At 39.2% G+C, this 27,906-nt stretch overlaps 1 protein-coding gene across 1 annotated transcript; it reads left to right on the forward strand.

Moving 5' to 3' along the window:
- The first annotated feature begins 9,860 nt into the window (after positions 1-9,860).
- On the forward strand, positions 9,861-24,889 carry scarb2c (scavenger receptor class B, member 2c). The gene is made up of 11 exons (XM_015940918.3): positions 9,861-10,099; positions 10,983-11,140; positions 14,026-14,170; positions 14,892-15,175; positions 15,364-15,483; positions 16,555-16,733; positions 16,861-16,979; positions 21,139-21,212; positions 23,545-23,596; positions 24,191-24,343; positions 24,700-24,889. Exons 1-11 carry the CDS (start codon positions 9,977-9,979, stop codon positions 24,736-24,738), a joined length of 1,446 nt encoding a protein of 481 aa, XP_015796404.1. The 5' UTR covers positions 9,861-9,976; the 3' UTR covers positions 24,739-24,889.
- The last annotated feature ends 3,017 nt before the right edge of the window (positions 24,890-27,906 follow it).

The following is a 27,906-nucleotide window of genomic DNA, read 5'->3' on the forward strand; positions in this document are numbered from 1 at the left end:
TTCCTTCCCCACGCCGTGGGCCAGCTCCGGGGGAGCACACAGCCAATCTGGTTCCCATGAAGCTGGAGCGATCCGGAATCGTCTCCCGGTCCAACCTCTCATCTGGCTCCAGAAGGGTGGAGAGGAACGCTGCGGTTGAAGCCCGGTGACGGCGTCTGCGGCGAGGCAAAGGCGAAGCCGGAGGAGGAGAAGAAGCCGGCCGGTGGTCCAAAGCGAGGAACTGGAGCAGGCACCCCAGGGGAGAATCTCCCCGCTGGATCCTTTACTGGGTCGGTTCATTCTGTCACCGCGTGCCGGTGAGTGGAGCGGAGGTGAGGATCCACACGCTGGGGAGGAATCAGGCAGGCAGACAAACCAGGACGAGGTAAAGTCTTTAATAAAGCACACGCTGGTCAATGAAACAATGAACCGACAATAGACACAGAACTGAAGGGGTTTAAATACAAGAGGGCTGGGAGTTTGGGTGATTGGAAAACGAGAGGCAGGTGAGAGCAATTAACAGAGACACATGACTAAACAGAACGGGGAGACAAGACAGGGTGTGACAAAAGGTAGGTCAATTATGGACAATTTGAAAGGGCTTTTATTTTTGAAAGCAAAATCAGAATAACTTGATATTGATACAGTATCACTGTGGGGTTGTATACTGTTGATCTAAAGTGGAATTACCCTGTGGAAACAACAATTTGCTATTTTAGAGCATTTTGAAATCGTTAAAGGTCGATCAATTATGGACAATTTGAAAGGCCTTTATTTTGGAAGGCAACATCAGAATGACTTGATATTGATACGGTATCACTGTGGGGTTGTATACTGTTGATCTAAAGTGGAATTACCCTGTGGAAACAGCAATTTTCCATTTTAGAGCATTTTGAAATTGTTTAAAGATAGGTCAAATATGGACAATTTGAAAGGCCTTTATTTATGAAGGCAACATCAGAATGACTTGATATTGATATGGTATCACTGTGGGGTTGTATACTGTTGATCTAAAGTACAGCATTTTTCCATTTTAGAGCATTTTGAAATCACTGAAAATTAGATCAATTGTGGACAATTTAAAAAGGCCTTTATTTTGGAAGGCAACATCAGAATAACTTGATATTGTTACAGTATCACTGTGGGGTTGTATACTGTTGATCTAAAGTGGAATTACCCTGTGGAAACAGCAATTTTCCATTTAAGAGCATTTTGAAATTGTTTAAAGGTAGGTCAAATATGGACAATTTGAAAGGCCTTTATTTTGGAAGGCAACATCAGAATGACTTGATATTGATATGGTATCACTGTGGGGTTGTATACTGTTGATCTAAAGTACAGCAATTTTCCATTTTAGAGCATTTTGAAATCACTGAAAATTGGATCAATTGTGGACAATTTAAAAAGGCCTTTATTTTGGAATGCAACATCAGAATAACTTGATATTGATACAGTATCACTGTAGGGTTGTATACTGTTGATCTAAAGTGGAATTACCCTGTGGAAACAGCAATTGTCCATTTTAGAGCATTTTGAAATCACTGAAAGTTTGGTCGTACATGGGCAAATTAAAAAGGCCTTTAGTTTGGAAGGCAACATCGGAATGACTTGATATTGATATGGTATCACTGTGGGGTTGTATACTGTTGATCTAAAGTGGAATTACCCTGTGGAAACAGCAATTGTCCATTTTAGAGCATTTTTAAATCACTGAAAGTTTGGTCGTACATGGGCAAATTAAAAAGGCCTTTAGTTTGGAAGGCAACATCGGAATGACTTGATATTGATATGGTATCACTGTGGGGTTGTATTCTGTTGATCTAAAGTGCAATTACCCTGTGGAAACAGTAATTTCCCATTTTAGATCATTTTGAAAATTTTTAAAGATAGGTCAAATATGGACAATTTGAAAGGCCTTTATTTTGGCAGGCAACATCAGAATGACTTGATATTGATATGGTATCACTGTGGGGTTGTATACTGTTGATCTTAAGTACAGCAATTTTCCATTTTAGAGCATTTTGAAATCACTGAAAATTAGGTCAATTGTGGACAATTTAAAAAGGCCTTTATTTTGGAAGGCAACATCAGAATGACTTGATATTGATATGGTATCACTGTGGGGTTGTATACTGTTGATCTAAAGTGGAGTTACCCTGTGGAATTAGCAATTTTCCATTTTAGAGCATTTTGAAATCGTTAAAAGAGATGGTCAAATATGGGCAATTTCAAATTGCTGTGGTTGGATAGTGTTGATACAAAATGCAACTACTCTTTGGAAACATGACTTGTGCTTTTAAGAGCATTCTGAAGTCATTGAAAGAGTAGTTCAAAAATGAAAATTCACAGGGCTTTTACTTTGAAATCCAAAACTAGACAGCCATAGGCCGCTAATAGTGAACAAGCCTAAATTATATGTTATGTTCTTAAAATATCTGTTAATTCACTCGAAGTTTACTTTCATTTTGAAATCCGGTTTCCACATCTCTTCCCGTAATACTTTGAATAGACGGGGAACCGACAATAAACTGGAAGCTGGCTTGACACAAGTTCCGCACGGCAGCGGCAAAATAACGTTTAGCGCTCATAACAAGCGGATTATCAGCGCTTTGTTTATAAAACAAGACCTGCAGGCCTCTGTGAGTTAAAACATCCTGATATTGTTCAATTGTAAACATTGGGCTCCATCCCTGTGTTTGAACTCAAAAGTTGCTCATTGATGCCACAGATATGTGATGATTTAGCTTGTTTCTTTATTTTACTCCAGAATAAGAGATTAAATTATTACTAAAGCAGTTCAGTGTAGTTAAATTAGTCATTCAAAAGATTCTAACATGCTGCAGTGTGTGTGTGTGTGTGTGTGTGTGTGTGTGTGTGTGTGTGTGTGTGTGTGTGTGTGTGTGTGTGTGTGTGTGTGTGTGTGTGTGTGTGTGTGTGTGTTACACATATAGAACTGCATGAGACAGCATGGTTTCATCAAATCCATGCATCTTATTTCTTGGCTGAAGTAATGGCTCAGGAAAATAACTTATACTTTATAAATAATGATGTCTCTGCAGTGTTTATGTTAATGTTTTATCTTACATTGGACCTATCTTTGGTCTGGGAGGTGTAACATATCATGATACAAGCCTTTAAAAACATGTTAAAGTGTCACAAGAGGAGATAAATGCATGAATTTAAAGTTCATGTTTGGAGACCAACCTTCACAGTTTGGAGGCTCACGCTGGTGAGGAGACACCATTAGTTCTAGTAACACCTGGGCTCCCAAGGCCTATTCTGACAGGATGGACATTACAGGACCCTAAAGGATTCCAGTTGGATGATTGGACGATTATTTAGGAGGATTGGAATGAAGAAACTGATTTCAGTGGTGAAGGGTTAAAGGTATTGGCTCGGCATTAAAATTGTAGAAATGCTAAATAACTACACTTTACCATCTATATAAACATGTACTGGGTTCAGTTTTTTATTTTGTTAAGGACTTTTGTCATAAACCATTACAGAAAATCCAAATCCTCTCCTCCAGACAGTGAAGAACTGTGTTTCGCACACGTCACTCCAGCACGTAAAACAAGGTAGCTGCTGATGCTAGTATTGTGAATCACTGTTATTTGTTTACTTTCATGCTCCTAATTATTACGGAAAATTGCGTTTACAGCTGCAGCAAAAGGTCTGAGCCATGTGTCTGTGTCCTACACGCATTTTTAAATAACAGGTCTGATCTAAAATAATAACCTACATCTTTAAATCTATCTAGAACCACACCGGTACTTCTGGACTCTAGACAAGTCCCATTAGCATGACCGCAGCAACACTGCTAACCGTGTTCGCTCCAGTAAGGAAAGAACAAATCCTTTGGGAAAGCTACGACACCCACCCACCCACACACACACACACACACACACACACACACACACGCACATACACACACACACACACACACACACACACACACACACACACACACACACACAGATATAATCTAAAAGATGATCTCTGTATTTCAACATTAGAACCTCCATGACATCCGGGATTAGTGTAAACAACGAATTGAGCTAAGGAGTTACTCCAGCATCAGGAAGATTTATTCTGGTAAATTGTCGGTTAAATATTTTCCAGAGTTATATCAATAAATACGCACAGCAGTAAAACTGTGGATTACTGAACTATATTGGGACACATGATGGAGCTAAGACCAGCTGAAAACTTGTCAGCTTAGAGCTCCCAGTGGAGCACAGAAATGAAATGTTTAAGAAAAGTAAACAAACTGTACCGATTTTGGTTCTGACGATGAACAGAATCCTCCTCTATGTCCAAATCGGGTCGCAGGTCTTCTGAGTCAAACGGTCTAAAACATGTCTGCACCTCTGGTAGCTATATCCAGCTGGCGGGGTCGGAGTTCGGTTGAACTTCTCCGGTAATCCAGTATACGTTCTCGTCGCCGTTTCCCAGAGATAAACAAATCTGACCGACTAGTAGAGGCTTCAGAAGCTACATCTGATTGATGACACATTGTTCTCTGCTGTAACGCTAATGCAGAAACAGCGGAGTCAGGCGTTGTTTACTGCAGCTGTTTCAGCAGAGCTCCATGTGAAACGTCACCAGCTGCCCTGGGCTTAGACCGGAGTTAGTTTCTGTTTTTCCTACGCCAGTCACAAACATCAGATTTTCTTACAATTCCAGCCATCAAAATCCAAAAACCTTTTTTATTTAAGGTTTTAATACACATTTACACATGCTGTTCAAACGAATTTTGCCCCAGGCCGATATCTTTAAATGAGTGAGTGAACCCACTACCAAGGATGAACTCTGCTAACTTTAAAAATCAGCTGCTCTAAATAAGCATGAAGGTCAGAGAGAAGCTCTAGGATGGACATGGATAAAGGAACTGTAATGTAGAAGTAGGGCAGGGCCAACGTCAGCAGCTGTCATACGGTCCATTTGAAATGTTTGACTTTCATTAAGCTTGTTATGTGACAGGTTAGAGCACAGTCTCAAGTTAGAGTTTTGTCATGAGAACATTGAGATACCTCACATGCTGATGGCATCTAAAAAACTTTTTTTTTCAAAGAATAATTTTAATCACAATTGGAACATACAATCCTAGAAAAACTCATCCAATCAATGTACACGTCCTGTTCTCACTGATTGGATAGAAATCCTTCCATCAAACTGTGTGTCCGTGTGTGTGTGTGTGCACACACGAGCATGTTGTGAACTGGTGTTGTAGTTTTGCACTGATGTAACCATCTTTACGCTGACAAAAATGTAACTAAGTAACTTTTACTTTGAGTACATTTTATTTACGATACTTTTTTACTTGTACTTGAGTAAAAATTTAGGCAAGTACTTTTACTTGAGTAAAAAATGATCAAAGTACTGGTACTCGTACTTAAGTAGGAAATTTTAGTACTCTTTCCACCTCTGGAACTCTGGTCCTCAAGGGCCGGAATCCTGCATGTCTTTCCTCCACCACTTCTGATTCAGTGGTTGATTTACCTGTTCATGAGCTCATCAGGCTCTGCAGAAGCCTGGTAATCACCTGCTGATTGAAATCAGGTGTGCTGAAGCAGGGTTGAAACTAAAATATACTGGACCATATATATATATATATATATACAGTGGGGCAAAAAAGTATTTAGTCAGCCACCGATTGTGCAAGTTCTCCCACTTAAAATGATGACAGAGGTCAGAATGTGAAAAAAAAATCCATGAATTCACGTGGCAGGATTTTTAAAGAATTTATTTGTAAATTAGGGTGGAAAACAAGTATTTGGTCAATAACAAAAATTCAACTCAATACTTTGTAACATAACCTTTGTTGGCAATAACAGAGGTCAAACGATTACTATAGGTCTTTACCAGGTTTGCACACACAGTGGCTGGTATTTTGGCCCATTCCTCCATGCAGATCTTCTTGAGAGCAGTGATGTTTTGGGGCTGTCGCCGAGCAACACGGACTTTCAACTCCCTCCACAGATTTTCTATGGGGTTGAGGTCTGGAGACTGGCTAGGCCACTCCAGGACTTTCAAATGCTTTTTACGTAGCCACTCCTTTGTTGCCCGGGCGGTGTGTTTGGGATCATTGTCGTGTTGGAAGACCCAGCCACGTTTCATCTTCAAAGCTCTCACTGATGGAAGGAGGTTTTGGCTCAGAATCTCACGATACATGGCCCCATTCAATCTGTCCTTAACATGGATCAGTCGTCCTGTCCCCTTAGCAGAAAAACAGCCCCAAATCATGATGTTCCCACCCCCATGCTTCACAGTAGGTATGGTGTTCTTGGGATGCAACTCAGTATTCTTCTTCCTCCAAACACGACGAGTTGAGTTTATACCAAAAAGTTCTACTTTGGTTTCATCTGACCACATGACATTCTCCCAATCCTCTGCTGTATCATCCATGTGCTCTCTGGCAAACTTCAGACGGGCATGGACATGCACTGGCTTCAGCAGCGGAACACGACTGGCACTGCAGGATTTGATTCCCTGCCGTTGTAGTGCATTACTGATGGTGACCTTTGTTACTGTGGTCCCAGCTCTCTGCAGGTCATTCACCAGGTCCCCCGTGTGGTTCTGGGATTCTTGCTCACCGTTCTCATGATCATTTTGACCCCACGGGATGAGATCTTGTGTGGAGCCCCAGATCGAGGGAGATTATCAGTGGTCTTGTATGTCTTCCATTTTCTGATAATTGCTCCCACAGTTGATTTTTTCAACACCAAGCTGCTTGCCTATTGTAGATTCACTCTTACCAGTCTGGTGTAGGTCTACAATTCTTTTCCTGGTGTCCTTCGAAAGCTCTTTGGTCTTGGCCATAGTGGAGTTTGGAGTCTGACTGTTTGAGGCTGTGGACAGGTGTCTTTTATACAGATAATGAGTTCAAACAGGTGCCATTAATACAGGTAACGAGTGGAGGACAGAAAAACTTCATAAAGAAGACGTTACAGGTCTGTGAGAGCCAGAGATTTTCCTTGTTTGATGTCACCAAATACTTATTTTCCACCCTGATTTACAAATAAATTCTTTAAAAATCCTGCCATGTGAATTCATGGATTTTTTTCACATTCTGTCTCTCACAGTTGAAGTATACCTATGATGTAAATTACTGACCTCTGTCATCATTTTAAGTGGGAGAACTTGCACAATCGGTGGCTGACTAAATACTTTTTTGCCCCACTGTATATGTGTGTGTGTGTGTGTATAAGACAAGTAGACACAAACACACACAATTGGATTTCTAGAATTGTGTCTCTTCAGCAGGCTGTTGAAGTGGGTAATTTCTTAACATTTATATGTTCAGATTTTTACAAATTTACAAATGATGTCAGGAAAAGGTTTCGTCATACAACTGATGAGGAACCAAATGAGTTACAGGTCACAGCTTTGTACTTTGTACACAGCTTGTGTCAAAATTTGTTTTAGAACTTATTTTAGTAACCGTATTAATATTAATAGAATCATCCAGATAGTTTGAAAAAATATTCATTTTGATGCTGTTCCAGGTCACAAACTCTAGCTTTTGTAAATAATAATAATAAAAAAGCTTGTATGTATACCCATACCAAAAAGCTTGAATGTTTGCCTAAAGAGGTTTACCCCTTAAGTCCTAGGCCTGTGACGTTAGTTCATTAACAGGCCCAAAACAACCCTCATACTACAGAAGAAATAGTATTACTTCCCATCAAATTAATCAGCAAACCTAGCACTACAAGGCTATCTAAACTATTTTTACCATTAATTACCATTTTTACCATTTTTCGAGGAATAGGCATCAAAATAGGCTTAACCAAATTAAATGTTAAGAATAAATTATATTTTTCTTTAAATGAAATTAACTGGAAAAAAAACCAAGGCAACTTAGAGATGTCATACTATCCCTTAAATAATCTGCTCTAATATGGACCAAATTTCTGAGAAAAATGACAAATAATTTTGAATAACAGCAAAGATTCAGACATACATCAGTGCTGGTGGTCAAACTAAAGGTTTGGCCTGAATATAAGTCTTTAAACACAGCCTGCTGAACCTTTTCCTAAGTTAAAAATAGCTCCAATCCATGCACTCAATAAAATCTAAATATTTATTCTAACTGAGCCTTCACCAGCAGTAATTTGATATTAAAAACGTACAAGTGATCCAACCTTGGGCTAGTTTTATTTACATATCTAATTCATTCTTTAGAACTTGAAAAAGCTTGCCCAAATCAAAAGCAGACTGTTATTTGGTTTTCATGCGTAATACAAAGTGCCTCAACAAGTCACGTTGAGAAACTCTGCTCAGCAAACATGCCATGGAGATTTTATGATCCTGTGTTGCAACAACAACGCAATGAAACTGATAATGCAGGTAGAAACATGTTGATGCTGTAAACCTTTCATCGGAAAAGATGAGATGATGTATCAACGTTTCTGGATGTCCATGTGTGACATCAAAAGCAGTCATATAGAACAAACGTGAAAGTATGTGGCTTTACTGTATGTGTTGCTTGTGTGTGTTGCATGGAGTGGAGGTCCCCCTATTTACAATTCAATTCATTTCAATTCAAAAATACTTTATTAATCCCAGAGGGAAATTGATTAAGGGGACCACAGGGTGTCTTCCAACTCCAGGGGGATGGCAAGGTCTATTCATGGGTTCTGGAGAGGAGGGCCTGCCAGATAGTCAAACCTCAGATTCAGGCGGAGCGATGTGGTTTACTTCCTGGCTGTGGAACACTAGACCCGCTCTATACCCCGAGGGGTGTCCTGCTGGATGCATGGGAGTTTGCCCAACCAATCTACATGTGTTTTGTGGATTTATGGAAGGTGTTCAAGGGGGGCTTGTGGGGGTTACCAGGCCTTTCGATATGAGCTGTTAGAGCTTGGTTCACATTGCCAGGCAGTTTATCTGGCTTGTTCCCGATCAGAGTTGGACTCTACCAAGGCTTCTCTTTGTCCAACCTGACCCAGAATAAATGGATGAAAAGTGATGGATGGATGGATGGATGGATGGATGGATGGATGGATAGGTGGAATGATGGATGGATGTGTTGCTTTTGTATTTGCTCTGATAAGGACTGTAAATCAGATTAAAACACTTCTAATGTTCACACTTTAGGTTTAATTTTGATTAATTTGTTGATTAGTTTTATAGATCCTATGGGGTTCCAACATTGCCTCCACCCTAACACACACACACACACACAGAGAGAGAGAGAGAGAGAGAGAGAGAGAGAGAGAGAGAGAGAGAGAGAGAGAGAGAGAGAGAGAGAGAGAGAGAGAGAGAGAGAGAGAGAGAGAGAGAGAGAGAGAGAGAGAGAGAGAGAGAGAGAGAGAGAGAGAGGATCATGGTCTGATTGACTAGTCCAACAAACATGTGGACCCAAAAACAGAGTTGACTGGCTACAAAAAAGGAAAATATAATTGTTTCAAAAAATGACAAAGCCCTGCCATCTAGTGGAGAAGATGGCAAGGCAGTGCAAAAGCAAATGGGAAAGAGAATCAAAAATAAATAAATAAATAAAACTAAAAAGGCTGACATATATTTACCCACTTTATGGTAACTTTGTATGTTTAAATCTATAATTTCAAGTATGACATTGTTTTAGTTTGAGAAGATGTGTTCGCTAAATGAACAGAAGAGAAATAAAGAGATTCCAAACAAAGAACTCGAGATGGTAACCAGCAGTTTTCTCGTTTGTCTTTAAAACTAGCATTTTTTAGAAAATGTGTTTTATATATGTTATTGTTTTTTACCACCTGTTACAATTACCTCTTCATATCGAAAAAAAAAAATACAATTCTAAATCTGAATGAGGTCTGGTTGAGTGCTCCAGAAAACTCTTTACGCCTCAAGCAACACCGGAAGTGGTAAGCATGACGATTCTATCCGGATGTGTGTCATTGCTTGATCGAGCAAGTTCCTGAAGTGAGAGCTCTGACCTAAACAAAAACACCTTGCTCAGTGGCTCTTGTTCGAGCCAGCTTCCTGAAATCTGTTCTGTTGTCTCACCATGGTACTGAAATCATGCTGTATTTACGCCATCGGAGTCTTTTCTATCCTGCTGCTTCTTTTGGGCATTTCTTTAGTTTTGTCTGACGTGTTTCCAAATGTTTTGAAGAAGACGGTTAAAAAGGTAAGCATGCTAATCCCTAGCTTTGCAGCTATGTTTGCTAACATTATCTTAGGAATTGAATTTCATTTTTTATTGTCATTATGCATACACTTAACAAAATTTGGTTGGTAAATGGCACTAAGACCACAAATAGAATGATAAAAACATGAAGAGTAAAAAAAATAATAAAAGAACAACACATAGCCTTCCCTTTAGGGAGCCATACACACACTAGTAAAATGAGTAAAAAAGCAGAATAATTAAAAAGATAAACATTGCGCTGACTGACATTCGAATCGTACTGATCGACATGTTGATTGATATTATTGCACTACTTGTTATTGCACATAGAAGATTCAAGTGTGAACAGGACAATAGCAGCATGAAAAAACAGGATCATTGTAAATGACAGCCAACCCATCATTAAAAGTCTAATAGTCTCATGGGTCATTGTTTTGGGAGTGTAGGTATCTGCAGGGCTCGGGTTAGGTAGTTAGAATAGCAGTTCAGCAAACCATTGCTACTGGTTAACATTTGTTTTCTTATGAAATTTGTAGCCACATTTTTTAATGCTAATTAATATTCTGAAACTGCAGCTTGTGTTGCTTGAATTAAATAGTTGTAAGTTGCTACATTCACGTTATTTCAATCATCAAATTCTCTGACCTTGGAACATGTATGTTAAGTGAATCTGAAGCATTTATTTAAGCGTGTCAGTAATTAGATGACCGAAGTAACCCTTTTAAACTGTTGTATGTACTTTAGGTTTTTTCCTGTCTTTACTCAAAAATGTTGTTTGTGGCTTGGATGTCCTAATCAGGGCATGAGCTCACCCTCACATGTCTTGTGAAACTACTCATCAGCAGATCTGGTTAACCAACTTCGCTTTGTCTTATTTCTGTAGGAAGTAGTTTTGAGAAATGGGACGGAGGCTTTTGAAGCTTGGGAGGATCCTCCTGCACCCATCTACATGCAGTTTTACTTCTTTAATGTGACAAACCCAGAAGAGGTGCTGGATGGGGAAAGGCCAGCTGTGGTGGAAATTGGACCGTACACATATCGGTGAGAGAATATCAAGAATGCAAAAGCCTTCTACCAGTGCATGGGTGTTTCATAGCCAGATCCATTACAGCTGCTTGTTGTTATAAATAATAGAAGCAGTCATTCGTGAAGATCGAATGACTGGCGAGAGCTAATTTTTAGTTTCTAAAGCAATCAGGAAATCAAAAGGTGTTTCTGTAAGAGCCACATGCACTTGAAAGAAATATAATGTCTGAAAAATTGTCAAATAAATTGTCATCTTAAAAAAACATCGGGAACAGGGTAAACTGGTTTAAACCAATTAACCAAATGGTGTCAGTAAAGCCTCATGCATTTCCCTTCCAGAAAAAAAGAAAGTCACACAGACATGCTAAGTATCAAAATGAATTGTTTTGGTAATGGGAGAATCAGACATTAAGTTTCTTCAGCATGTTCCACAGATTTCAAGTATGGGTTAAGATCCATGCTCTCTATTAACCATTCAACATGTGAAAATGATGTCTCATGCTCCCCGATTCAGTTTTGGGCAATTACCATTATGGAAACTTGACCTGCATGCCTACATCTACTGCTCTTCTTGCTTCCATCAGTCCTAAACCGGTTGCATCTTGGCCCAACTTGACCTTTCTCTGTTGCTCCAGAACCACACTTTTATGCTTTCTTTAAAATTGGAGTCTTTTTTTTTAAATGAACATCACACACAAGTTTTCTTAAAAATTACACAGCTTTATTTTCTAACGTAGTGGTGTATTATTTCACCAGGCAATATTATTCCTCCACGTTTACCTAAACAGGCGTGTCCAAACCTTTTGAGACAAGGACTAAAATAATCTAGTTTAAAGTATTTTCCCACCACAAAAATGTTATTTTCTTAATTTTAAAAATCCATACATTATTTTATGGTTATTTTATTCATCTGTACTCTTCAAAGTATGTCCAAAAGAGACATTTAAGTACAAATGTGAAAAATAACCTGCTGGAGACACAAAATTTATCGTTGTAGAAATTCAAGTTGGGGCTGCATAAAAGTCACTGAGGGCCTCAAATGGCCCCTGGACCACACTTTGAACATTCCTAAATCCTTCATTGTTTTTAAATTTAGAGCTATAATAATAATAATAATAATAATAGTAATCATAATAATAATAATAATGCACTGAACTTATATAGCGCTTTTTAGGGCACTCAAAAACGCTTTTACACACTCACACTGCCAGTGACGGTAAGCTACTTTGTAGTAGGGGTTGTATGAACTAGTCGAATAGTCAACTAGTCGACCTCACTGCTCTGTAGTGACTTTTTATGCTTGTCATCAACTAGTCGCTGTCACGTGATAATGACTGACAATATGCAGTCCTCGGAAAAGACAGCAGGTGACGAGCTCCTGCGCGTCTGGAGGCAACTCGCTGTGCCAGAGCGTCGGTACTGACACCCGCCGTAAAACGGTCATTTAACCAAATTGTGACGTTTACCCTCTTGCAATTTTACCTTCCCTTCACCCCCATCCTAACCTTAACCAGCTTGCGCATGCAAAGCTCTGATTGTTGACGCGCTCCAGACATCTGCGTCCTGAGCACGGCCACAGTAACGTTATCAAATCAGGTGTCGCCACCTCAAAAACTAATTTAACACACAATCGTTCATGTCGGCTCATTTCCTTTTATGTTTTCTGTCTTTTATTCTTTTATTTGTGCCTGATGCTTTTCACTGCTGTGGAGCGGAGCGCATCACCTTGTCCTCCGGTGACACACCTCACCGGTGCGGCCGGCGAGCGCTCCGCTATTTTTGCGGTCGGTAGATCTTTTAGAACTGCAGTTCAAAGGTAACTCATGAGGTGAATATATATGAACCCAGGTAGCAGTTTTTCTTTAGGATTGAGAGGAGATGCAGGAAGATAATAAGCAGGCAGGACAGAAAAATAGTCAAATAAAAACAAGTTAGTTTTTGTACCTGGTGGTTGCAACAAACAGACACCATTGAAGGTAATCAGAAGTGAGGAACAGAAAATGAAATAATTATTTTAATGTTTAGAGCAGCAGGAACTCTGAGAGGCTGCAGGCGCATCAGTGAGTTTGCGGCCGCTGCGCAGGGGGAGGGGCAAGAGAGCTGAAGCAGAAACTACCGTTGTTAAAAGAAATGTGTTTAACTTTGAAAATGTGGGCGCAATTTTAATTGTCAAAAACTCCAGCGAACCAACCGGCCCCCGCGCTGCTTCTGGTGTATGACGTCATCAACGACTAGTCAAAGTCGACTCGATTTTCATTACTTGACAGTCGACTTTAAAAAAAATTAAGTCATGCAGCCCCTACTTTGTAGCCACAGCCGCCCTGGGGAGGTCTGACAGAGGCGAGGCTGCTATTTGGCGCCGTCGGCCCCTCTGACCTCCACTAACACAGGCAAGTTGAGTGAAGTGTCTTGCCCAAGGACACAACAGCAGAATACCCCTGGCAGGAATCGAACCCATGACCTGCTCTACCACCTGAGCTACTGCTGCCCCTGGATAGAGCTATACTCTATCCAGGTGATGAGTATTCCATGTTTCAAGAAGACAGCTACCACATTATATTAGTAGAAGTTCAGACCACCGTCCAGGAGGATCGGGCCAGAAAAGGTTAATTGCTGATGCACCTTGAGTGTTGTCTGTTCTGATGGAGATCCTGTGTGTCCATATCAGAGCAGACCCAGCTCTGGGATCTTTTTTAAATCTTGAAACTAAAACAGTCCTGTGTTTTCCTAAAAGCTTTTATGTCATGACTCATGCAGCCTTATTTTACCTGGAAAATCCCTGTCATCTGTTTAACTAGCATAGAGCAACTCACAGCTATCTGTTTTCTTTGTTGTTTAAGTTTGAAATAACTGCATTAGAGTTCTTGACATTGTTATCATGTTTGTATTTGTCTACACAGAGAGTACCGGCCCATGGAGAATGTGGTCTTCAAGGAAAATGGAACCAGAGTGTCAGCAGTCAATCCTAAAACCTACATCTTTCAGCTCAACATGTCCCGAGGTCCAGAAAGTGACCTCATACGGACGATTAACATCCCCGCTGTAGTGAGTAAAATGTTTTAACTGGTTACCAACATGGTGATTTTTGTCATGAATGAATGAAAAACTAAATATTTGTATCATTGAGGCACGCATTTATGGATTACCGGGTAGTTAGTGACACTCACAGTGACAACATAACGTAATTCTGTAGGAGAGATGCATATTTTGGTTATTCTTCAAATATAGAGCAATGGAAATCCTCCTGTGCCATTTCTGTTTGGTCAAATGTGTATTTTAGATCATTTACTCAAGTAAACATGTGAATACCAAACAGTAAAAGCATTCAAGTACAAGTAAAGTGTTGCATTAGCAAAAATGTACTTGAGTAAAAATTTGGATTCTCCTGGCTTTTTTCATAATGAATGAATAGATTAATTGTTTGTAAATATGTAAATTCTAATTACGTGTAACATTTATGAAGTGATGACAAATTAAATTGACTGAAGGAAAACTGGTTTTACTGAACTTTTTAAATGAAGGCTGGCTGTTTAACGCTCACTTCATACACATTAAGATGATCGTGTGTTTACTGGTAATTCTGACATAAAGGTTCAGAATTGTGAAGTTATTTTTTGTCATAGATGCACATTAGATAATATGAAGTGGCTTGTGTTTTTTTATTTATTTCCAAAGGAAAACGTAATGATTCAGTGTGACTCACTCACTAGAGGCTTTTATTTGATACCGGGATGTCCAATGCTGTCCGTGCCCTCCTTCTCCACAGACGGTGATGGAGAAAGTCAAGAACATACCTGTAGTTCCCCGTCTGATTTATGACTACATGAGGTCCCGAGGTATCGGCCTGTTCACCACCCGCTCTGTGGGAGAGCTGCTATGGGGATACGAGGATCCTTTGCTCAAAATGGCCAAAGTATTTGTCCCTTCCCTGGATGATGTTTTTGGACTTTTCTATAAGACCAACGGCTCAAGTGATGGAGAATACGTCTTGTTCACTGGCCAGCAGAACTACAAGGACTTTGGTAGAGTAGACACATGGAACAGTCAAAGGTAATCTTTTCATCTTTGGCAGAACTTTATAGAACTGTGTGTCCCTAATCATAAACCTACTAAACAGGCCGAGTGATGATTCGTGCAGTCCTACTAAACACGAGCCACGGGTTATAAACGTCAACTCACCTGGTTCTCAAGATGCTGACAAAAGCTGAAATTTGTACCATGTTTGTGTACAACTGCAGGTCTTTGGACTGGTGGACAACTGATGAGTGTAACATGATTAATGGAACCAATGGAGCTTTTTTCCATCCTATCATCAGCAAGGAGGAGATCCTCTACATGTTCTCCTCTGACATTTGCAGGTGAGCTGCAGTCGAAGTAAGTTGAGAGATGTCCTGACTGGGGGTGCAGCGATTGCAATTTTTGGCCAGTCACCGATCTTGAGAAAAACCTGACTTGCTGATACCCATTTAGTCTTAACCAAAAGCAGATTACATCAATGTTTCAGTTTCCTCTAATTGAGAAAACCAATATGAATACTCATGAAACAGTACTGGTTTTAACTGGACATGAGGTAATGTTCTCAAATATAAACAAACATGATTAGCATTGCTGTTTGAACTACTAAATCATATTTGTTCCTTTAGACTGTCATTTTTCTAATTTGGAAAACAAAACGTTTGTACCTGTTTTGACACACACGTCCCCAAAAATTCTTCTACAGCAATGATTTGCTTTAACATTAGCTAGGAGTGCACTGACTGCAGTTTTTGGCCGATTATCGATCTTGACAAAACCCGAGATCGGGGCCGATAGATTGGTGCGTCCCTAGTCCTGACATTATTGTTTTAGTTTGGTGGTTTTATGCTCACTTTTCATTTAATCTAAAACATTGAAGCACCACATTACTCCAGCTAGAGGACATTTAGACACAATTATTTAATTTAACTGATCATCGACTTGTCATGTTTGAAAAATCTGCATGAAAATAAGTTTTTGCTGAAAAAGCAGCCGTGATTTTCACCTAAGCGTAAGGCATGTAATGAAATGCCACTCTCAGTAGTCCTCCTAATCCTTATGATCCAGGTCTGGAGATTAGATTAGGAACACCAGTTTAGGCCGACTGGTGGAATTTCTGATCAGTGTTTCTTTGTTATGTGAAGCCACCGTTAACGTGCAGCTTGTAACACTTTAAACAAGAAATACCAGATTGGACTGTAAATACATGGAAGTGTAGCCTCTGATGGCTAACTTCCTTATAGAAAAATAAACATCTGGCAAGAACCTTTGAACACTTACCGTAAAGCTCACTGCTCCGGTTTTCAGTTAATCAGCTTAACGCTCATGTTACTAACTGAATACCAGTTGTCCGTTTTCACACACTTTTAGTAATAATCTGTAGGGATTATCCATCTTGTGAATCTGTTTTCCAGGTCTGTGTATGCTCTGTATACAAAGGACGTGAAAGTAAAAGGGATCCCTGGGTATCGCTTCGTCCCCCCCGATGAGGTGTTTGCCAATCTGACCGTGAACCCAGCCAACACGGGCTTCTGCGTTCCCGCTGGCAACTGCCTTGGCTCTGGCCTGCTCAACGTCAGTGTGTGTAAACAAGGTGGGGGGGGGTGCTTTAGCAGCAAGCCTGCGTGAAGAATGAGACGATACATTAGTATGTCACAGAGGTGTTATATGTTCTGGATCCTGTACAGTGGCTTCTGTGAAGTGGTCTTTTTTCTGTTTAGGTGCCCCCATCATTATGTCCTCGCCCCACTTTTACCAGGCAGATGAAAAATGTATACGAGATGTTTTTGGGATGAGGCCCAATAAGGAGCAACACCAGACTACCATCGATATCCATCCGGTACGACTTTCATTCTATGCCTGCAGTACAAAACCCTACCACTAGATGGTGAACTGTTTCACATTAGCAGTGGTTAATCAGGGGAAACGTGGTTAACTATTAAAGTAGAGGTGAGTGGTACGGAGCTGTCTCCAAAGATAAGTTCAGGCCACTCTTATCGGGTCTAATAACTGTAACCATTCCTGATAAGTGGACAGAAAAACAAACACCTGTTATGCTGTAAGCACCCATGATGAAGGGATGGGTTCTGCAGATATAAAGTTGCTCTCATATTGATTTAAATGTGTTGAACCCTGAAAAACTAATTTTAAAAATGTATCTCCTTCACCTATCTCCTGCATTAGCTTCTGATAGAAAACAGACGGTGAAACAGTGGGATTAGAAAAGTCTGACAGTTCTATGTCACGCTGTCACTTAGGAAATTAAGTCAGTAGTAGAGTCGTGTTGCTATTAGCCAATCTGTGGCGAGATGTCCAAACATCAAGAAATAAGACTCCAAAACCTGCCGCCTGAAGCTCAGCTGTGATGTGGCTCACTTCTACTTCCTGGAAATGGTGCACTGGTGTTTTTTAAAATCTTGTTCTTATTTATTCATTTTTTTATTCTACAAAAGTTGCAATTTTTGAGAGTTAAACCGGAACGTGTCCTCGGACGCATTGATGTTTTACGCTCTGATATGCAAATGGGGATAAAAAACTGTCATAAAAATGGAAACCCTTATTTTAAGTGGGAAATAAACTTTTATTGTTAGCTCTAACACATCTTTGAACCCAGTAAACAAGCTACTGTTTGCCCTCAATTTGGCATGAGTTTATCTAGACTGATCAAAGTCTTTTCAACAAATGTGCCAACGTCACTTTACAGTAAACAAGTTCCACCATCTCACAAGCAGCTTTAGAGCAGTGAAGCTGCTTTTACCTGTAAATTTAATGTATTTAAAGGAGCCGGATCATATTTAAAATGAGAGCAAAGGTAGGCACAGTATATAAATGATAAATGACCCGCACTTGTATAGAGCCTCTCAGAGTAAGGACTCCAGAGCGCTTTATGGGCTCGATACACGGGAGGCGACAAACTACCACGATCATCAAAATTCGTCACTGTCACTTTTATTACCTGACACACGGGAGGCGACCGGCGGCTAGCGGCAAAGCCGCCGACGCGTTCTGTTCCATGACGAAATCAAATCTTCCGTTTTTTTGATTGGCTGTGCCAGGTTGGAGGGAATTAAGGTTATTTAAGCGGTTCAGAGTTAAAAAAGGTGCACGAGCGCAAAATTTCACACGCACGTTTTTCACGTTTCACTTAGTAGGAGGGAGACCTGCAATTATCGCTTTGTCGCGCATGACTCATTGAAAATGAATGGAGGAGAGGTGAAGTCGCCTCCCGTGTATCGAGCCCATAACACTACAGTGCATCATTCATCCATTCACACACACATTCACACACTGATGATGATGAGTTACGAAGTGGCCACAGTTTCACTGGGGCGCACTGACAGGCGAGGCTGCCAAGCACAGGTGCCACCGGTCCCTCCGACCACCACCAGCAGGCAACAGCAGAATTGTCTGTCCAGAACCGGGATCGAACCTGCAACCTTCCGATTACTGGACAACCTGCTCAACCTGTTGAGCATACACATATATATATATATATATATATATATATATATATATATATATATGTATTTATATGTATGTATATATATATATATATATATATATATATATATATATATATATGTATATATATATATATATATGTATTTATATGTATGTATATATATATATATATATATATATATATATATATATATATATATGTATATATATGTATTTATATGTATGTATATATATATATATATATATATATATATATATATATATATATATATATATAGTGTATATGTATACATATATATATATATATACATACATATAAATACATATATATATATATATGTACATATATATATATATATATATATATATGTACATATATATATGTATACATATATATATATATACATATATATGTATATATATATATGGGCTGCATGGTGGCGCAGTGATTAGCACTGTTGCCTCGTAACACGAATGTCGCAGGTTCGAAACTCGGCTGCGGCCTTTCTGCGTGGAGTTGCGTGTTCTCCCCATGCATGTGTGGGTTTCCTCCTGGTACTCCGGTTTCCCCCACAGATCACAACATGTCCTATAGGTTAAAAATAAATAAATAAATTGTAAGTCGCTTTGGATAAAAGCGTCTGCTAAGCACATAAACATAAGTATACATATATATATATACATATATATATATATATATATATATATATATATATATATATATACATATATATATTTTCCACTACTATATATATATATATATATATATATATATATATATATGATAAAATCTTACCGTTAGCGCTACTGAGATGTCAGATTTTTGAATTTTGTCATTTCCAAGCAGCATTTTAGTTGATTTACTATGCTCACCTCACATGGACTCACACTGGCTAAATAAACAAAAACAAAACATTTAAGAAAAATAAGATCAGTCCTTAGATTTGAAACAACTTACCAATAATGGGTTGAAAACATCACACTTTCAAGTGTAGCTAAAAAAAAGAAGAAAAAAGTTGGTGCTGAGACCAGTATGCAAACCTGCACATAACTGTGTGCGCCCTAACCTCTGGACTACCAAGTCTGTTGTAAACAATAGTAGGGATGTCCCGTTCCGATATCAATATCAGAAGTAATTAGATATTGGCCCCAAAACACTGTACCAAATTTTATCGGACTGCATCAAAAATCTCCGATATAAGCAGTCAGTTAAGGTTCACATTTTTGCAACCAATGGTTAAAAACAATGGTCATTTTTTTTCATACTTCCTGTTATTGGCTCTTGTTTGCCAACTGAGAAATATCACTTGATCAAGGCTTCCATACATTCCACGCTATGAAATAGGTAAAAATATGTATGATTTTTGCTGATATCATATCGAATTGATATTGATTTGATTGAATTGCTCGAATTGATTGGTATCGGTCAATACTGAAGGCTGCAATATCAGTATCATATCGGAAGTGAAAAAGTTGTCTCGGGACATCCCTAGACAGTAGTGCCCTAACACACATATCCTGTGCTGGCCATTACAAACATCTTTGTAGACAGGACACATGGTTTGTACTGCCGTGTTTTGTCCCCAGTGCAGAAGATCAGACCAGGTTCACGGTACTTTCTCCCGGATGCAGGAAAAATCTTTACATTGACTAACTTGCAGCTGAGACAGGAAAATCCATGAATGCAGCCAAAAAAGGGTCAAGGGCTTTTTCTCATGAGGAAATGTCAATAAAACATAGTAAAAAGGGGATTTTTCTGTGATATGGCCCTTTTAAAGCTGCCAGAGTAAAAGACTGAGCTCTGCGTAGCCCTAAATGTGCTCTTCACTTACTCTGTTAGGTGGTTCCGGTTTCTGCTTTACTGAAGCTTTTTAGCCTGGCCTGTCAGACTCGTCCTCTTTGTAATTCTCCACAGAGAGAGAGTCTGGTAACTCGCAGGCAGAGTCACATGAGGGGCGGGACTAGCCAGCTCAAAAACAACCAATCAGAAAAAAGACGGAAATGCCGACTGTACTGTGCAACGCTGTAGTTTTTTAGCTGTAGTCCAAAATGGTGTCTGGCGACAGCACAACCCTCTTTCTTTAGAAGAAAGGCTTTTAGCGCTTCTACTTGTTTTTTTAACGACGTGTCCAAGTCAGTTAGAACAAAGGAAAGACCTGCAGCGAACTCCGGTTCAGTCGCCATGTTTATGACAAACTCGGCGTTGTGGTGTGTGACGCACGCTGTTCAGCGCTGATTGGCTCGGTTAGAATTCTATTTGAATAGGAGCGTTCCCAGACCCTTTCTCTGTGCAGAATTAAACATAGGAGGAGTCTGGCAGGCCAGGCTAGAAGCTTTTAGCTGTGAATCATTCTTTTATGGCTCAGATCTGATGTCATTGATGAGAAGTTACAAAACTACTACTTATATGTGTGGGTTAATGAGTCATTTTTCAAATACTTATAATAATATAACTAGAAGGATTCTGAACATGTTTGGGGTGTTGTGTACACATTAAACATACTTTATCCTTATAAAAGTTTGTTTCTGATGTGCAGCTCACAGGAATTGTCCTGCAAGCAGCCAAACGTCTCCAGATTAACGTCTATATAGAGAAAATGTCCTCCTTCAGGTAATCTGCTCATTTCTTTCTTCTTCAAGTTTCTGTTGTCTCAGAAATCTCGCCTAGTTCTTCACAAATCTACCATTCACCACCGAACAAAGCTGCTCCATCGGTATGATCTGACATATCTGCAAGATAAAAGCTGATTAGCCACCATCATCATTATTACTGGACTTTTGAACAGTTCTGGCTCACTTGTTTGTGTGACCACACGACATCTGAATAATTCTGAATCAGTGTTAGTTTTGACAAGAAGATTTAATTTAGTTTTAGTCTTTTGACTAAAATAATTTTTATTTTAGTCGCAATTTATTTGTCCAATTTGATTTAATTTTAGTCTACTTTATATATATATATATATATATATATATATATATATATATATATACATACACACACACACACACACTGTTTTTCTTCTCGTCGAGTCCTGTCTGTTCCTGTTGCTGATTTTTTCCATTTTCCCATCTTTTTTGTTTTCATATGTTGTCATATTTTATATGTCGACAAATATGAGTAATTGTCATAATTTAGTCTTTAATAGAAGTATAAATGTAAGTTTTGGGTTTGTTTTCATTCGCAATAATTAATTCATCATGAAAAAAGAGTAATATAAAAGAGTAATATATATTCCATCAACGAAATTACCAGTATTCTGAGTCCAAACGTTTTCTGTTGCCCCGCTCTATCTTTTATTCAGCACCTTGGTCTTCCCTGTTCTGTTCCATCTAATCAAGTGAAAACTGCTTCTTTCATTTTATATGAAATGCTCCAATTTGTTTAAATGAATGAGAAAATCTTATTTATCTATAATAAGTAAACTTGTGCATGTACATGCTTTGCTCCATTCAGTTGTTCAAGTCAGAAATCTGTAAGTGCAAATGACTCAAGTTCTCTTGTCCTTTATAATTTGTGGAAAAAATATATTGTGTTGAAAATATTTGATAGTTTGATATTTTGATAAATCCCTTATGTTAAAGCCATACTATGCAGCTTTTTCATATTTGTAAATCATTTTCTTGAGCCAGTATGTGCTAAAATGACCCTTTACAGCCGGGGTGTCAAACTCCATTCATTGAGGGCCGATATCCTGCATATTTGTGTTGTATCTTTGTTCCCGTACCGTTAATGCACCTGTGCAGCAGCTCGTCAAGCTCTCCAGAAGCCAGAAAAAAAAAAAGACAGCAGCTGTATCGTAGATAGTGTGAAAGACCTCTAAACCAGAGACGGGCGCCATGTGTGTCTTGCTCGTTTTGTCAACTTCACCTACTGGTTGCTCGTATATTGCAGAGTTCGGACGCGTCACGTTAATTTTGGGGGACGCGCACAAACAACATGTGGCAGCCATTTTAAACACGTTTGTGCTGTTAAACATCTAGTATGTCACAGCCCCTAGATTAAGGTCTTAAAAGGACGAACACGCAGCAAGGAGATAAGTTTCATTTTCTGTTTGACCACAGATAAATAATAACGGACACTAGTGGGTGCTAAAAGCAAGCAAAACTGCTTAGTATCCCTTTATTTATTTTCACTGAGAACCTCAGTAGTTCCCACCTTAGTGTGGCGCTATTCTTCCTGGGGTCTCCTCCATTTTCTTTGCAATCGTTTTGCCTCAATATCCCCTCTTTTTTAGTCTTTAAGACTGAAAAATAAAAATGTTAGAGGCTGTGGTTTTTTGGCATTAACTGTTTTAGTAATTTTTAAAATGCTGAATCTAAAAATTTTACTGAAATCTGTCAAGCTAATTGAAACCGTAGCAGGTGCCTACGCTGACGCAGCAAATTAACAAATTTGACGACATACGTTTTTGTGCACAAAAAACATCTACTTAATAAATGCTTTTAGACATTGTTGTCAGCTGACATTTTGTTTGTTTTTATTTGTTGAATATTTAAATAGCCAGTTTATTGATTTTAGTGATGCATCGATATGAAATTTTTGGGCCGATACCAGTATCCGATATTAAGATCACTGTTATGGCCGATAACTGATATTTGCCGATACCACTGATTATAATGCTTCTAAAATCAGCAGATTTTGCATAGAGTAAAAATTATTAAAGCTGAATTGACATTTTCATGTGTACACACCACACACATTTACTCTCCTGAGATGATTACAATCACTGTCACTTGACTAAACAAATACACATCACCCTCTGAAACAAGATGGGAAAAATATCGGCCTTGTTTTATTTATCGATCCAATACCAATATGTTAAAAAATGACTGTCATCGGCCGATACCTGCCGATGCATCATGCATTCCTAATTGATTTATTTGATTAACTTTGGTTTAATGTTGGATCTTAATACTGTTCAACCCTGTTTTTCTGCTTTCAGTCAAACGAGAAACGTGAGGACCGTGATCTTCCCTGTGGTTTATCTCAATGAGGTAAAAACCCACATCTGTTACGTTTATGCAGCCCTATTCTTGGTGCTGGTTTACATTAATGCTACATGAGCAATAAAAATCCAATCCAAACTGATGGAACGAAACTTATTTAGTCTTTTTTACGTACATGCATTCACCTCTATCAGAATAGTTGCTCCACATGAACGTTTTTATCAGAGTGAATTTCAGCATTTTTCACTTATTCATCAGTCAAATGAGCTTTTGTTATTATTATCATTTTTATTCTATAATAGAAAAATAAGCAGTAAAGCAGCTGTTGGTTTGATATTCACAAATCATTTTTTTATTGAAATCAGTAAAGACAAAACTAAATTTTTAAGGTATAAACTTATAAATACAGATTAAATATTCTTGTATATTATTTTTATGAATTGATCTTTTAGTTGTGCATTTAGTTCAAATTTTTAGCATCAGGGGGCTTTTAAGATGTTTTGCTTTATTTCATTTGTAAAAATTGTGTATAAATATGTGTTAAACTGACTGTAAGCAAAAACCTGGGATTTGTTCTTTGATTTTATTATTGTTGTGTGAGAATCTAAAGTTTTATATTGCTGTGCTTTGATTTACCTTCAGAGTGTTGTTATTGATGACACGTCAGCCCAGAAGCTGCAGATGGTTGTTGTGAAGAAGAACGTTGTGGAGAACATCCCGTTCATGCTGATCGGTCTCGGCATCATCCTGGGAGGAATGTTCGTGATCCTGATGTGTAGAAAGAAAGCCCCAGAGGTGAGCGAGCAGCACCGACCCCATCAGAGAGGTTTGAGTTCGATGCACTAACACACAGGTGTCAAACTCCGGCCCGAGGGCTGCCTTCCCACATGTTTTAGTGTTTTCCCTGTTCCAACACACCTGATTTCAATCAGCAGGTGATTAACAGGCTTCTGGAGAGCTTGATGAGCTGCTGCACAGGTGAATCAACTGGCCCTCGAGGACTGGAGTTTGGCACCACTGTATTAACAGGAAATCAGTGTTTTACTTTGAGTCACCATCCGTAATGGATAAATGTCGACATATAACAAGTTCTGAGTGTGTGATTCTGTTGGAGAAATGATGAAAAATGTCCTGCCATTTTTGTTTTTCAGAGCTCTGCTGCAGAACGTCAACCTCTGCTCTCATCATAGCACTAAGCACCCTGACATAGTCGCGTTTGTACCACAAATCCAACATTTCTGCCATCGGTCTCTAAGCAACAACTAATACTTAGAATATGTTCTAAACCTGTTTTTAACCTCGCGGGTTCAGGCAAATATATGTTCCTGAATTTACTGTTTTTAATGCAAACTGTACTGTTACTGAAATTCATCATTTTAACTAAACACACTATTATAATCATTTCATTTTTACCATAATAAGCAGAACAGAATTATCTACATTTTTTAGGTTCGATAAAGAGATGTTACTGTTGCCATACGTGTGTGTGTGTGTGTGTGTGTGTGTGTGTGTGTGTGTGTGTGTGTGTGTGTGTGTGTGTGTGTGTGTGTGTGTGTGTGTGTGTGTGTGTGTGTGTGTGTTAGCTGAAGAATTTTTGAGTTTGCCTACGTTTTGTTTCTGAAGTCAACCGTTATTTGATACTGTTAGTTTGAATCTGTACAACTGTTGCACGCAAAGTTAAGAAGATGTTCTTATAGTCTAGTAAAAGTTTTGTTCTGCTTTAGCAAACCCTGTTCTAATAGGACGAGAACAAGATGAGCAGAATTGATTTAGGAGGATAAAGGGAGTTTTTTTTACGTGTCTTGGGGGTGGGAAGGGCACGGACACATTTTCTTGCACTTGAGTTTAAATATCTAGGGACCACCTTTGAGCTCCCCCTTGAAATTCGCTTCCCACACTGAGGACATCCTCAGAAAGTGCCAGCAACGACTACCTCCTGAGGAAGTTGAATTCATTCGGAGTCAGGAAGGACATTTTACTGACTTTCTATTATTCTTTTATAGAGAGTATTATCACATTTTCCATCCCCTGTTGGTTTTATTCTGTCAGCCTCCAGTATAGAAACCGTCTACAAAGCACCGTCAAGGTGTGCTCTCGGATCATTGGACTACCACTGCGAAACTTTACTTCTCAGTGACCAGCATACAGGAAGTTTAGCACAGAAAATCATTAAAGACCCATCACACCCTCTTCATACTGTTTTCGAGTGGCTGCCCTCCAAACGCCGACTTCGATGCCCATGCTGTAAAAAACAGAGGAGGAGAAGTTCCTTTGTTCCCAGAGCTGTGCTTCTTCTTAATTCTCAGTGCAGATAGGGGGAGTGTGCATTACTTGTATGTGTGTGTATGTGTGTGTGAGCCAAAGGTTTATTCATTGTTGGTCATTCACATGTGAGGTTATGACATGAATGCACACATAGGTTTTATGGGTTTTACAAATGTGTAAATTGGTTGTGTTTTTAGAATTTAGAGATTTTAGTGCCGGCTGCTTCACAATGCTGTCTCGAATTGCCCCTCGGGGACTAATAAAGTTGTCTTGAGTCTTGAGATGAAAAACTCCATCTTGAATTTGGAACTTTGATTTTCAAAAGCTGTTCTAAAACCAGTCTCATAAGTAATGTTTTATTTTGCTCCTCTAATTAATTGTTTCAGCGTTAAGCTTTTCCTCCTATTTGAAGGAAAGGTTTTTATCTTTTGCTGCTCTGTGATTGTTTAAAAAATACAAAGTCTAACTGTTCTAAAGGATTTTGTATTTTTGTTTAAAGATATGTATTACAGGGTATCTGCGGGTCCTTAAAACGTCTTAAATTTGCTTTTCCAAATTTAAGGCCTTCAAAATCCTTAAAAATGACAAATAATCCTTAAATACAGTTTCCAAAGGTCTTAAATGTCCAAAGACCCAAAGAACAAGATTCTTTTATTTCTATAAAACTTTCATAAATTTCTAGTTGGTGTTCAGCATTTTTTGTGTATGATATTGGCATAAGCGGAACCGTACACATTCAGCTGGTTGTTAAAGGGGGATATTTTTAGATGAGCACATTAGCTGGTTAAGCTAGTGGGAGCTTGCGCCATGGGGAAGTGCAAGTTTAATGGTAACTGGATGGCTAATGCCATGTTCGCGACGTGGTTGGCACCGGTTCCAGGCAATAGCTGGAAATCATAGCTTAAATTTAATTTTAAAAAATTGCTTAAATTTGGTCAAAGTGGCCTTAAAAAGGGTCTTAAAAAGTCATAAATTTGGCTCCCTTAAACCTGCAGATACCCTGGTTTTAGGATCTATTAACTGACAAATATCTTGTTTTTTTTTCTTGTGCACTTCAACACCAATGCTTCATGTAAAAATCTGTATTTACATGATATAAAATCACTGTTCATATACTAAAAACACCATCAAATAAACAGGTGACCACTTAGTCTTGTTTTTTTTCCTTTGGACCAACCAGTTTTTTGTGTAAAACAGCTTTCAGGTTTTTTAATAACTTTTCTTAAATTTTCAATTAACGATAAGTGGTCTGTATTTGATACAGCTCCTTTTAGTGTTCTACAACCCCCCAAGACATTTTACAACACAGTCATTCAAACATTCACACACTGATGGTGATAAGCTACTTTGTAGCCACAGCTGCCCTGGGGCTCACTGACAAAAGCTAGGCTGCTGTACACTGACACCACTGGTCCCTCCGACCACCATAAGAAGGCAAGGCGGGTTAAGTGCCCAAGGACACAATTCCAACAGATGGGGGCTCGAACCTGCAACCCGCTGGTTACGAGGTAGGCTCCTAAGCTCTTGGTTCTGGTTTATAGGGCCTTACATGGACAAGCACAATGGTAATCTTCTTAGTCCCTACACCCCCAGCAGGTCCCTGAGGTCAAGTGACCAAAGCCTACTGGTTGTGCAGCACCAGGCTAAAGACCAAAGGTGACAGATCATTTGCTGCTGTGGCCCCCAGACTCTTGACCTCTCTCCCCCCAAGCCTGAAACTCGACGCAAACAGATCCACCATACTTCCCTCACTGCCATCCCCTCACACAGAGCTCCCCAGCCTCTGAGGGAAGCATCTCTGGTCACTACCATACGCTTGGACACCCACCCAGTTGTAGAACCCTACAGTGAAACAACACTGGTTCTCTCCATGAGAGAAGAGCCACTATGCAGGCCCTGGTGATGATTAACGTCATGAACTGATGTAAGGTACAAAGATGGTGAGAGTGGACCAAACGCTGGGAATGCTGCATCCTTAATAGGCAGAGGACTACAGCTAGAGGAAGCCATCATGCCTAACAGCTGTATGACTGTGTGGCGGAGTGACAGTTTGGCTCCCAGCCGGAAACGGACCATGATGCAGTCGTGGAGCG

Source organism: Nothobranchius furzeri, chromosome 6 (genome assembly GCF_043380555.1).
Source record: "Nothobranchius furzeri strain GRZ-AD chromosome 6, NfurGRZ-RIMD1, whole genome shotgun sequence".
In the NCBI taxonomy this organism is placed as follows: domain Eukaryota; kingdom Metazoa; phylum Chordata; class Actinopteri; order Cyprinodontiformes; family Nothobranchiidae; genus Nothobranchius; species Nothobranchius furzeri.